General features: G+C 41.2%; 1 protein-coding gene across 4 annotated transcripts in view; it reads left to right on the forward strand.

Annotated features, from left to right (window-relative positions):
- The first annotated feature begins 12,506 nt into the window (after positions 1–12,506).
- Positions 12,507–13,990, forward strand: part of ST7 (suppression of tumorigenicity 7) — a 248,877-nt gene continuing 247,393 nt past the window's right edge. For 2 of the 4 annotated variants that reach the window (XM_081038663.1, XM_081038665.1), the window contains exon 1: positions 12,610–12,854. In XM_081038663.1, coding sequence (XP_080894789.1) covers positions 12,704–12,854 — 151 coding nt within the window. In that variant the 5' untranslated portion in view covers positions 12,610–12,703. Of the gene's footprint in view, positions 12,855–13,990 lie in introns of all 4 variants that reach the window. The other 2 variants (XM_081038669.1, XM_081038664.1) reach the window with 2 other exon arrangements.

Genomic DNA, 13,990 nt, shown 5'->3' on the forward strand with positions numbered 1-13,990 from the left:
GCGCGCAGGCAAGTGGACCCTTTGAGTCTATGGTAACGAGTGCCGGAGAGGAGAGAGCTATACGTAGAGAAAACTCTGGAGATCTACAGAGAGGCCTCCTCACACATGATCAGTGCGTGTGTGAGGAATCTATGCAGAGAGGACCAGCCTAAGTAAGGATTGGGGTCAATAATGCCCAGTGCTGACACAGGGCTACATCACTGCCTGTTCCTCTCAGCCAAACTGGAAGAACTCATAATTCACAGAGCATTGGGTAGATTACTCAGAATTTTCCTCGGTAGTGGGGCATAATTAGCCCTCAACTAAGCACAGCTCTGGTCCCATTGAACAAATCTTGAAAGCAAGACCTGAAAGGATTAAACTCTTTCCAAGTAGCTTAAATATATCCCAGAATAAGGCTCAAGACACAGGAAAATGTGACCCGTAATAAGGATTAAAAACAGTCAATAAAACAGACCTGAAACTGACCCATGTGTCAGAAGAGCAGACAAGGACTTTAAAACAATTGTTATAACTATACTCCATGTGCTGAAAAGGTTCATCAAAGATGGCATATCTGATAAAGAGACAAACCAAATCCCTAAAGATGAAAACTGTGATCTCTAAAATGAAAAATACAGTGGATAAGACCAGTAGACTTGGAGATTTAGCAGTACAAAATATTCAAAATGGGACATAAGTGAAAAAAGTTTAACAAAGCCTCCGTGATGAGCTATGGGATAATTTCAAATGGCCAAAGGAGAGAAGAGAGAGAAAGAAACTGAAATAATGTTTGAGGAAATAAAGAGCAAATATTTTCAAAATGTGATGAAAACTGTAAAGCCACAGTTCAAAGAATTTTAATGAACCCCAAGTCCAAGAAATATGAAAAAAGTATACCAAGCACATCATAACTAAATTATTCAAAACTAGTTATAAAGAGAAAATCTTAAAAGCAGCCAAAGAACAAAGACAGTGTCAAGCATGGTAGAGCAAAGATAAGGATGACATGAGATTTCTCACTGGAAACAATGCAAGTGAGACGTCAGTGGAGGAACATCTTTAAAATACCGAAAGCAAAATCTGTCAACCTATACTTCTATATCCAGTACAAACGTCTTTCAAAAATGAAAATGAAATAAGAATGTTTTCAGACCTGAAAAGCCAAATGAATTCATCATCAGTCAGCCTGTACTACAAGAAATATTAAAGGACTTTCTTTAGGCAGAAGGAAAATGACACCAGTTGAAAATACAGGTCTGCACGAAGGGATGGGGAATCCTGGAAGTGGTAGCTACGTGGCTCAATACACAAGGACTTTTGATTTTTGTCTTATTATTTAAATCTCTTTAAAAGACAACTGACTATTTAAACAAAAATAATAACAATGTAGTGTGTGATGCGTTATAACTTATATAAAGTAAGATGGATGACATACATAGCATGAAGATGGAAAGGAGAAAAATATGCTATTCTAAGATCCTTATACATTTTATAGCTATTTTTGTACCCGTATTATCTTTCCTATTAGAGTGTAATCCCTTTATGCTAGGATCCTACTTATTTATCTTTTAAGATGATCTGGTGTAAAATCGTCTAATACACAATGAATTGGCCTCTGCAGACAAGATTCCTTGTTTTCTGTTTGCCGAGTGAGTGATTGGAGGGGTGAAGGAGCTGGCTAGGTGAGGATGGCAGCTTTGTACGTCTGAGAATTGCAGGGGAGGCGGTTTTCCAACAAGCACCTGCTTTGAGCCAATGGGCACCCTATTTGTTTGTCTGGGTCTGCTGCTTAGTCTTAGCCTAAACTGCATTCCTGATGGCCCTGGCAAACTCACAATCTGAAACCACAGAAACAGAAAAACAGCAGGAAGAAGCCATTAAAGAAAGGCATTACTCAACTGATAAGGACCAAGCTTGTTAAGCTTCTCAGGAAGAAAGAGGAAACTAACGCTTAGCTACTGTTAGAAGTTTTGCATAGGGCACTCACTTAGTCCTGTGAGTGATATGTTATTCCAACTTGACAGATAAAGAAATGGAGCTTCAGATACGTGAAGTACCTTGCCCAAGATCACACAACAGATAACCTCAGAGTTCCACCCACTTCAATGATCTTTACTTAGTCTTTTCAGATAAGATAAAAACTAAAGGCAATACTTTCAAGTGAGGTATTCTAAATTTTATTTAAAAGTCTACCATGAGTAATTACCTCAAATGTGTTTTATTTTTCACATATAAAGAAAACATGAACATATTTATAAGATGTTCAGAAGTTCTTAAATTTTATACACATGCACACCTGTTTTTAGCAGCTTAAGTTATTCTGCTGCAAACCAAGGAGAGCCACCAGAAGAAGCTAGAAGAAGCAGGGAAGGGTTTTCCTTTACAGTGGCAGAAGGAACATAGCCCTACTGTCACCTGATTTCAGATTTCGGGCCTCAAGGACTGTGAGAGAGTAAATTTGTCTTATTTTAACCCACCAAGTTTGTAGCCATTTGTTACAGCAGCTCTAGGAAACTAATATAGATAGGGTGCGGTTTAACCAGTAAAACTTGTCTCTGTGAAGGATTACTCCTCAGAGGGAATTTTCATTGACTCTTTCCTAGCCAATGAGTAGATGAAGACTCTTGAGAGGAAAATGTAATTTCCAAGGGGATGACATGTTGTTTTGATGATGCAGGGTTAAGTGTTTTAGAATTTTTGTAATAGTTTGATAGAAGATGACTGTTGTTCCCTACGGATTAAATTATTTTCTATTATAGTCTTTGAGAAACTTAGAAAGGAAACTTTTTCTTCTTATCAAGTCCACAGAGTCAGTTTTCCTCACAATGTCCATTACATAACTTTGAGCAAATAAATGGGGAAAAATTAGTTACAATAAAATTTAGGCAGCTATCTATCTCACCAGCAGGACTCTAGTGTAAATTCATAATGCATGTTGCACAATCATTTTCAACCCTACTATATCCAGGCATGGGTGGTTCAGTGGTGGGATTATCAACCATGTTATGACTTAAAGTTGTGGTTATTTAGGATTTTATACAGTCAGGATGAGTGGAGTTTAAAAATTGGTTTTGAAGAATAACTGGGCAGCATGTGTTACAGAACTTTAAAACGTTCTTGACTTTGACCCCCAAATCCACTTCTGCATATCTATCCCAATAAAACAACCCTCAATTTAAAAATAAAAATTTATAAATGCAATGATATTCATTATGAAATTACTTAAAATAGCAAAATATTGGTAAGTATAGTTGTGGAATGATTTAAAAATGTATGTGTTATGGAATGTCATGCAGTCATTAAATATGCTTCTGAAGGCTATTTACGGACATGGAGAAATCTTTTAATTAACAGTATGTAAGAGCAGCCTGCAAAAGTGAACATAGAGAGTGATTAAAACAGCCTGAAAATGGTGCATGGAAAAACCGATAGAGGCAAACAGACTAAAAAGTTAACAGAAGGCCATGGTTCTTCATTATTTTTATCTAATTTTCCTTGTTTTCCAAATGTTTTGTGATTGTTTTGGCTCAAGTTGTGAACTGACCAAAGCCAATCTGTGTAACCACGGGTTTTTTTTGTTTTCTTTTCTTTTCTTTTGGTTGATATCAATAACGACGACTAGTCCTATGCAACTGTAGCTTCTCTCCCCTCTCCTCCCCTTACAGCCTCTACACCCTAGCTACCAGGCAATCTGTTAAAATGAAAGCAAGTCTCAGACCAAATTCCAAAATGTGTTCAATCATTTATTAGAAATAGATACTAACAGACTTTATATAACTTGTTGTGCAAGCTGGATAAAGTCCCCACTTTCTGAAATTTTAGGAGCTCTGCCACCCTGGCCGGAGAAAACTGCCGGGAAGAAAAGGATGGGTTCACCATGAAGCTGCCATGAGATAACCGGAAGTACCAACTCTTCCCAGAACTGTTTAGGAATCATGCTTTTTACACCATCCTCCCCACTTTGTTTCTTCTTGGTGCCCTCCCTGGGAAATGTGTTTGTAAATAAATGCATTAGCCACTCTTATATTTTGACTAGTACTAGTTTCATGAATGAAAACTCATAACATCCCAGCTCTAGTAGGTGATAACATTATCTGAAGCAGCCTCTATAATTCTTTTGATATACAATGGTAAGCATCCATTAAAAAAAAATCTTAGCTATATCAAGATAAAGCCAAGAGAGGAAGAAAACAACCAAGTAAACAACAGGAATAGATCATCCGATCGATGATCCAGATATTGAAGTTAACAGATAGGGAGGGACTTTTAAATAACTATGATTAATATATTCAATAGAGAAAAAGGCAGAGTTAGATAAAAAGGAGAATTTCCGCACTTAAGAACCGGAACCTAAACAAAGAATAAAATAAAAATTCTAAAACCGAAATAAATTGCCATTATAACAGTGTTAACATTTTAAAAAAGTCCCTGCTGTGAGCTGAGATAAAAAAGATAAAACTTTAGTGGAATTAGGTAATAGTTGTCCCCACTGCGGGTATCTATTTGCATCCACTGATTTATACATGGGCTAAGGAAACTTCCAGAAGTGTACAGCCTCTATGGCCGTTCAGACTTCAGCAGTCTTATGCTGATGAACCGAAGCCATGGCAAGGAGGCCGAAGTGGGAGGGAGCTTCGATGCGAGTCGTACCACTCGGGACGCTCAGACGCGCCAGCAACACAGATCTCCGTCCAAATTTAGTGTAAAGTTAGCGGCAATAGGCAGCAACGTGGTTACGTGAGGTAAGGAAATAATAGTCAATATATGAACTCTCCAGACTACTGATCGTGAAAGTGGGGTGCAGGCAATACAGAAATACAGAGATAATCTGTTGGGTTTTAGGGAGGAACTGCTCATTTATGTTCAACTCACTTTTGAAATGCCTTTGTATTTATTGTGTACATAGCATATTGGTATTGCGGGATATACACACTTATAAATAAATAGGTATGCATACTTTGAGAGTGAGTTTTAAATGACTTTGACTGCCTGACAAAGGTTGGAGACCATTTCTCTAAACCTACATATTCATTTGTTCAACTGCATGTTCTTCCTACTCTATCATGAATAACATCCCGCCATATCTGGTTAATGTCTGAATTTGGAGTTTCATCTGCTTACCTCAGTTTTCTCCATCTATGATTTGTGATCTACACTAAAATAACAATCTCAATTTGCAGAAAGGAGAATAGTTTTCTCCAAGATAAGTTTCTTTCCCACGCATTTTTATTAACCTTTGCTTATTGCTATTATTTGTTTTTTAGAATCCTAGTACATAATAGAACTGATGAATAAATAGTAAATTAATAATAAAAGAACTGGTATAGTGTAAATATTTTTAGCTTGTCTGCTTTTTTTTTAAATGGGCACAGGACCTTAGCTAGTGATCTTTAAATCTGCAGATGTATAGTATCCTCACATATTTATTCTTACCTGGTATGATGGCATTACATTTATCAGCATATTAAGGTTGGGTTCCCTCACTCCAAGATATGCTGATGCCTGCAAATACTTGAGAAGCATTGTTTTATGTTATGGCATTGATGTTTGGTGTCTGTAAATGGTACTTGGAAGAATAACTTTTTAAGCTGACAAAAATTTTATTTATGCATAAGTAAACTGATAGTTGTGAAATCAGATATTGAGAATAGACAAGAGAAGGAAGTGGGAGCCGTGGGCAGCTGAGGAAGAGAGAAGAGCCAGTAGGAGGGGTGGAAAACAAACATCCCCTTACCTCCCACTTTCACCACAGGTAAGTCTTGCATCTTAGAATCTTACAAAACCCTAAAGTTATTTAGCCCTGCTGTGGCTAAGGGGGTTCCCAGGACGTGGGATTTAGGGAGGTCCATGCAAACCTCATGCGACTTCCCAGCATCCACAAGGGTCCCTCCCTACCGGGTAAACACACACTATTATTGTTTCCAGTTTACAGATGAGGCTGGCAGACAGCCAGAGCTCTGTTAGAATACTCAGTGATGAGAAGTCAGAATATTTTAGAAGCTTTTTTTTTTTTTTAGAATATGTTAGAAGCTTAAATATTTTCCCCTGTCACTTATGGGCATTGGTCCTTTCTTGAATGAAAATCACGTAGAACTTAAATTTTCTAAGTCCAGAAAACAAGTTTGTTTGAGATATCAAAAAATCGAACAACCCTACCCTTCTACCCCCAAGCTCTATATAGTCATTTCAATTCAATTCAGCACACAAGTCTGGTGCTAAGCCCAGGAGGGAATTAATAAAAGAACATAGATCAATGAACAAATCTACAAAGAATATTTGATAAGTATGTTTAAACGTGTTAGCCCAAGATAAGTGCCTCTTTTTAAATAAAAGCGTAATATGAAATACATCTGAAAAATAGGAGTACAGATAATTAAATCCACACTATATCAAGTTTGTCTAATCAGTCAAACTTGACATGTCAATTCAAATGGCTTGCTTATGTGGACCTCTTCATCTCAAAGGCTGAATGAGAAACTGATCAAAGAGAATACTGTAAAATAGTATTACAAAGATCATTTTTAGAGAGAGAAAAAACTCACAGGGAGGCACAGCTTCAGTTATAATCCATATTCACCAATTGTCATTATTAACAGGCAGATACACCCATTATAGTTAACTGTGCATAAGGTACCAAATTTAGCTGCTGTGCAATAGCATTGAAATGCAGAATAAAAGGGAAACCTAGAATAATTTTTGCAAGACAAAGTAAGGAATAGAGGTTAGAATTATAGTAAGTCCTCAGTTAACATCATGGGTAGGTTGTTGGAAACTGTGACCAAGTGAAAAGACTATACCAATTTTATCATAAGCTAATTGATATAAACAAGAGTTAAGTTCTTCCAGCATATTTCTGGTCACAAAAATACCACCAGTCTTCTGAATAAAGGCTCCAAACCCTTCTAATATTAAACATTGAAATAAATATGAGCTATACATACATTAAAGAAAAATTAATAAGAACAAGGAAAATAATTCTTTTTCAACCCGCTTATTCCAGTTCAGGCCCACAGTGGCCAAAGGGCCTCCCAGCAGCTCAGGGCCCAAGGCAGGACCAACCCTGGACAGGATGCCCTTCCATCACAGGGCACAGTCATACTCACAGCTACACTCACTCAGACAGACCAATGGACATGCCAGTTCACATCACAGGCACAACTTTGGGATGTAAGGTGGAAGCTGGAGTCCCTAGAGAAAATCCACGCAGACATGGAGAGAAAAGTGCAAACTCCACACAGTGTCCCCGGCTGGGAATCAATTTTTTTTTTCCTCTTTAATGTCCCAGTGAAAAGACATTGGATAAAATGATGTTACTTGAGGACCTGCGGTAATATTAGAAACATATTTAATTTAGTTGAAGTGGGTAAGTGCATTACTTAACACTAGCCAGAAATGTGCTTTAAGATAAAAATAATATGTTTTTTCTTTCTTTCCCTTTTTTGGATTAGGTTTTGACATAGGCCAAATATACCAGATTATTATGAAATTTCTGCTTTAATTTGCATGACCAAGTATAGTCTTGCATATTAGAAATGAGAACAAAATGACACGTAACTGATAAAGTGTAAGGGAATATATCTTGGTTAAATAATGGAATCAATTCTTAAAAGTTAAAAAATAAATACTCTGTCAATAAACACAGATGTAAACTTATGTACAACTATCAGATGTTCTTAATTCTACCAATAATTCTTTAACATCAGTCTAACCCAATTTCTGTTTTAATTTTTTTCAATGCAACAGATTATTTAATTGATGTGTCTAAATTTGTCAAGTGCTTTAGAGGAATATGTGCATGAGCTTGAAATCTGAAGCCCAAACCACAAAATAACATACTATGCACATAGCAAGGAAAAAGACAACATATTATCTTTGTATTAATACTTGTCTTGGAATTATTTTATATGATGGTTATCAGTAGTGCTGGCTATTTTTAAAATCATGTAATTTTTAGCAAAGAGATAACTAGATGTGATTCTGGTTCCTGAAATTCCAGATAGTAATGGACTAAAAGTATGCAGTTTTAAAATAAAATAATAAAATAGGGATAACTGATGATATTTTACATATATAGAAAATTACAATGGATTTTTATTTTGATTTAAAGTGCTTTAATAATGGTAATAAACAAATCTCTTGGGTTTGAGAATCAAGAATAACAAGGAAAGTATACTATTATCATTTCTACTCTATTTATAGTGCAACTAAAAAACTAGCCCATCTTAGAGTATCTTCCCAAGAGTAAAGATACTGACTGTCATAGTCAAGCATAAATAGAGTAGGTAATATTGTTACCGCTCATGATTGGTTAGCCTAGGAAACAAAGGATCAGACAGAGCTTCAGAGGGTTCCTTAATATGTATTTCTGATCTTGTTTCTGTTGAATACATCTGATCTCTGCTCTCTCTTGTAATTTTTTTTTTTTAAATCTCATTCATTTTCCTTCGGTCTCCTCTCCTGATTATATCTCAGCAGTGTAAAAGAGAAGGCTGTGTTGATCGACTATTTCTTTCTAAAGGAATTTTATGTTTTCTTCTCCTTTGAAAATGAGGAACCACCTTCCACTGACTGGAGCAGGTTTTTAGGGTGAAGATAGGGTTAGGTTGCTTCCAGATTCTTTATACAAGGCTCTGATTGTCTTAGTTTGCATTCTTGCCACCAGAATTATTCCGTATGTCAGCAAAGCTTATTTTATTAAAATAATTTTGATTTTTTAAACAAATCAGGGATGCTAAAGAATGTCACTGAGTCTGTGAAAAGCTTTACATAGAAATGAAGACATCTTTTTTAAGGAATAGGGAGCAAAAGTAAATATCATTACAATTCATCATATAATTTCTAAGCCCAGACGTTATGAATCTTTCACTGTAAGATTATGATGTATGTGTATGTCAACGATGGAAACACACCCTTCCATATACAGGCAACATTGCATCTTGGGAATCTTTTTACAAATCTTTTGTTATCTAACTCATCTTTTCAACTCTATACAGATAGCTGAAATTCCATCTCTTCAATACTCTGAGAAAGAATGTTTTCTGGAAGAAGGAAGAGATCACAAATTCCCTTTCAAACCTGTTTGTCTGCTCTACTGGTTCTCCAAATTAACCTAGGTTGTATTTGTGCTTATCCAGGTATAGGTAAGTCACTAAATAAGGATAATCAGTCAGGTAGGATGTTATTATGAACACAGGATACTGACTAATTAATAAATTCAACCAATAAACACAAGTGAGAAGTTTTTTTGTTTATTGTAAACAAAACCCAAAAAGTCAGAACAGTTATTTCTTGCATTTAACTCTCAGATGAATTCTGAAAATCATTTACAAAAATAGTCTTAAACTTATAACAAAGTATAAAACTATATGACAGCCAATATATGCATATATCCTTCTAAACACCACTTACAAACAAAACAAGAAACAACGGAGTATTCATTTTAAAGAAATTTTAAAGTTCTTACCTAATATATTGATTTCTTACTCAGTTTAGATATTTTATCAGACTAAGATATACATTTAACCAAACATATAAACCAATTTAATAGGAATGTAAGAATATATTGCTTTTATGTAATTCCCATAAATTAATGGTCATTTAACTCCTATTTACAATCCACAGGTGGTTACATCTCCTGAAATAACCCTTTCAAGAAAGTTCAGTATGTGGTGGAAGACCAAATCTTAACTTTTACCCCTGAATTACATACAAATATAGTATTCTTTGTAAAAAGTAAGATTTTGGAATTTCTGTGATATAATTAATTTTTCATTCTTTTATACAACACTCAGTGAGTGCTTATTGAGCATATACCATAATTGAGCATATGCCAAACACAATACTATTTGTACCAGAAGGTACAAAGTACTAAAATAAACAACAGTAAAAAATTACTTAACAGTAAAGGCCTCAGTTTACTAACAGAGAGGAAAGATATTGACTAGGAGTTGTGCTAAGCAGTTGTAGTACACACCACATTGAATCTCCCCAACAACCCCACATAGTAGGTACAAGTTTACAGGTGAAGAGACTGTGTCAGGGAAACTCAGTAACTTGTGAAGAACACCCAGGTCATGAATACCAGGATCAGGAACAGAGCCAACCATTGTCTGGCTCCAAGCCTACGCTTTAACAGCCCACCACAAGCTTCCTGCTTCTCAGGGAAGACAGTGAACTCGGAGCAGGAGGGAGATGATTTTATTTCAAGTGCATCTCTAAATAAGCTTTTCCCGGGCAGTTGTGGCAGGGAGAGAAGGTTGGGTGGGAAGCATAGCACAGAGAAGTATACCACAGGCATGTCTGCCAAAATGCTAGTGGTATGAAGAGCTCCTGGAGTGGGGTATGAGGCTGCACAGGTGGGTGGGAGCCTTCTGCAAAGTGTCTTATGTACTACGATCTAGATTTTATCCTTTAGGTAGGCACTGGGGTGGCGTAGGAGTGGAGTGGATGGGGCCTGAAGCATTTTAAGCAGGGAGTGAATGATCAGCTTTAAAGGTAACTGACAAAGAAGTGCAGAAGAAGATTTGGGTGAGGGCGTTGCTGGTGGTGGTAGTGTTGATAGTGGGGAAACTGGAGGCAATGCCCTGTTCTGCTTAAGAGATGATCAGGCTATGAGTGAGCAAAGACTATCTTAGGAGAATAGAGAGAAGTGACAGATTTAAGACATACCTTAAAGTTTGGATGCCCAGTTGAATATGGAGAGGAAAGAAGGTGAGTGAGAGAGGAATCTAGATGAGATGATCCTCAGATTTTTGAATTAGGGAACTGGAAAGGTTCCGCCTATTCCCTGATGGAACTCTGGAAGGAGGAGTGGCTGGGGGTGAGGAAGTAATGAGTTCAGTTTTAGATGTGGTGAGCTTGGGGTGACTGTGGGCCATACATTGGGAGATGATCAAGAGGCAGCTAGATATGTCTGGGTTGTCACTATTTTATGAACTGTCCCAATCAAGAGCCACCCTTCACCCTTTACCCAGCCTGTCCAATCAGTCATTTTAGCTCCTAATGTTTCTTTAATCTCCATTTACATATATCTCTGGATTGGTCATTTGGATTAGTGTGTGCAATGCCAAGTAACTGTGAATACCTTAGTCTTTCTACAAGGCCCTTCAAAATCAGATCATCTTCAGCTTTCTCTCTCAACACCAGTCCGTGGAGAGCCTGCACTCCAGCCATTCCTAAGCAGCTGCAATGCCCGAGAGATCAGGCTCTCTTGCTTCTAGGTCCAAGCTCAAGACATGTGTCCAAGGCCAACCCCATCCCTGGCGGCACACCAGGGAGAAGCAGTGAATAAGACGAGGGATCACCTTCCGGGAACGATTAGTAGGCAATCAGTAGATTGTGGCTTAACTGAGTCATATTTATGTCCCTTCTTTGAGGTTTACTGACAGCAAAGAGCCAGGCCCCAGGATGTTCATTTAAATTAAGTGGGGAATTCTATCGCAGAGAATCTGGTGGGTTACTTATTCATCACATAAAATAGTTTATGTACTCATGTTTCATTCTACTGAGAATCCAGGCATCATTGTTAGATACAAAATTGGTAGTATGTTTCCATAAATAACTATCAAAAAGTATGTGTGTTAATTTTTTATCCTTCCTTGTTCTAGATCAAGTGTATGAAAAACACCCGTAGCTGAGAGTGAGGTTGGAATTAGTGAAAACGTGACAGGAATTCTATTATGCATGCCACAAGGATTTTACATGCTACATGTAAAATGAAAGTAACTTGTTTAACTATGGAGGAAACTATAAGAAAACAAAAGTTGTAATAAAATATGCTGCTGATGGCTCAGAATTCTAAAAGTCTTGGCCGTAGATGGGATAACCGGCAATTGCTTCCTTACCATTTAATAAAAGTGAAATGATTTATGGACAGAAACAGACGTCCAGTTTTTACCTGGTAAAGGCAACCTTTTCTTCAGTTCAGGAGAAACGTTTATGAGTTACTTCTTGTGTAAAGCAGCCAGCTCAGGATAAACCCAAACTATGCCACAGAATTGTTTATATTAAAAACAGGCCGAGAGTTGTGATTACCAAAGAAATTGGAGGATACACATTCTTCTTGTCAAGACACTTCTTTGGAAAACCCCGAGTTGCTTCCAGGAAGGTGAAACACAGGGGAAAACAGCGCGTGAAGCCCAGGTCTCGCTTACGAGCCATTTCTGCCCAGGCCTCCGTGGACAGGAGCACATCCCTGTTCGCCTCGTGGCCCCCGGGCCTGAATCGCGAGCGCAAGCGGAGCGCGGGGCTGCGGCCGTCGGGCCTCGCCTGCCGGCGCCGCGGCTGCACTCGGGCTGGGTCACGGAAAGCGGCCTTGCGGGGCTTCCCCATCTCCGTGGGGGGGACTATGCAGACCTCGGGGCGGCGCCTGGCCCGCAGCAAGTCCTCCACGTCTGCGGCTTGTGACGGCCAGACTTTCCCCAGTGCCCCGTGGCCGGTCTTTCTCCGTGACCGTAACAACCGCGAAGGGCCCCGGACCCCGCGGGCAGGGGCCACGTGATCCCTCCGCGAAAGCACTGGTCGGGGCCGTGTGCGGACTAGTTCGCGCTACGACCGCGAAGGGACCGGCCGGCACCGCGGCCACCCGCGACTTCCCGGCGCGCCCGCGTCCCGGCGGCGGGCGGGCTCCGGAGGTGCTGGGCCGCGGCGGCGGCGGCGCGGGCGGCGCCTCGGGGCCGGGATCCTCCGACACGCGGAGGGCGGCGCGGGGCGGCGCGGGAAGATGGCTGAAGCGGGCACGGGCCTCCTGGAGCAGCTCAGGTCCTGCGTGGTGTGGTCCTGGACCTACCTGTGGACCGTGTGGTTCTTCGTCGTGCTCTTCCTGGTCTACGTCCTGCGCGTGCCCCTCAAGATCCACGACAACTTGAGCACAGGTAAGGCCGCGCGGCCGGGCCGCGGCGCCACCCCTCCCCCGCCCGGGAAGTTGGTGCGACTCGCGCGGGGCCGGGGCCGGGGCCGGGGCCGGGGGCGCGCTCGGGGGCCGCGCTGCTCGCGCGTGCGGGGCGGCCTTCCCGGGCCCGCGGCCCCGCCGCCCGCGGAGGAGCTGCCCGCGCGCCACTGGGGCGGGCCCGGCTGGAGGCGCCCGCGCGGGGCTCGTCGGCGGCCGACGGCGTGGACGCCAGGGGTTCCCGCGGACCCCACGCGGAGCTCGCGCGACACTGCGGGGCGCCGCTGCACGGCGGCCTCCTCACGCCCTCTGGGCGTGGGTGCTGAGCGCCCGAGGAGTGGCCGGCGCCGCGCTCTCCCACGCCGGGCGCGGGCGCCCCCTGGGGTGCCGCCGAGCCGCGGCCGCGAAGCCCCGGAAAGGGCCGCCCCGACCCGCGCCGACCGACGCCCCTGGGGTGGGGGGTGGGGGGGACGTTGCGCCCACGTAGGCGCAGGGAGGGGTACCCGAAGGCCCCGCTAGGAGTGTGGATGACGTGTCCGGTTACCGAAGGGAATGTCGGAGGGAGAACGGGGACACGGAGGTCGGGGCCTCGGCGCGGGTCGGGGACCCCCTGCCCTCCTCTTTCCCCGCCGCCCGCGGCTCAGTCCTGGAAACTGCTGAGGTCCAGGCCGAGGTGAAGCGCCGTGCTGGAGGGGAGCCCCGCATGGCTCGTATCCACAGGCTGCACTGCAGAAAAGGATCAGAGTAGGCTCTTGATAAACGTGCAGCCAGCCAACCGAATTATTACAAAGCAACCACAAGGAAAACTCACACCGACAGTAACCCTCCAGAGACAGTTCAGAAACAAAAAGCATATTTTGCAGGAAAGCTTACATGCCCTCTTTCTTGAAGTCTGGAAGTACTTGTGGGACTAGTTACATTTTGTTTTTTAATGCCACAGTACTTTGGGAAATCCTTATAGTCCGGAATATATGTATGTGATATCTATGCATATATCTTTGTATATGTATGTATTCTACCTAGTGGTGTGATTTACATACTCTGGGAGTTCAGGTCTGGAAATGCATCTTTCTGTGTGGTGTGAACTGCACTAACACAATTTTAGAACACTTGAGATAATGT

The sequence above is a fragment of the Rhinolophus hipposideros genome, assembly GCF_964194185.1.
Source record: "Rhinolophus hipposideros genome assembly, chromosome: 25".
NCBI classification, from domain to species: domain Eukaryota; kingdom Metazoa; phylum Chordata; class Mammalia; order Chiroptera; family Rhinolophidae; genus Rhinolophus; species Rhinolophus hipposideros.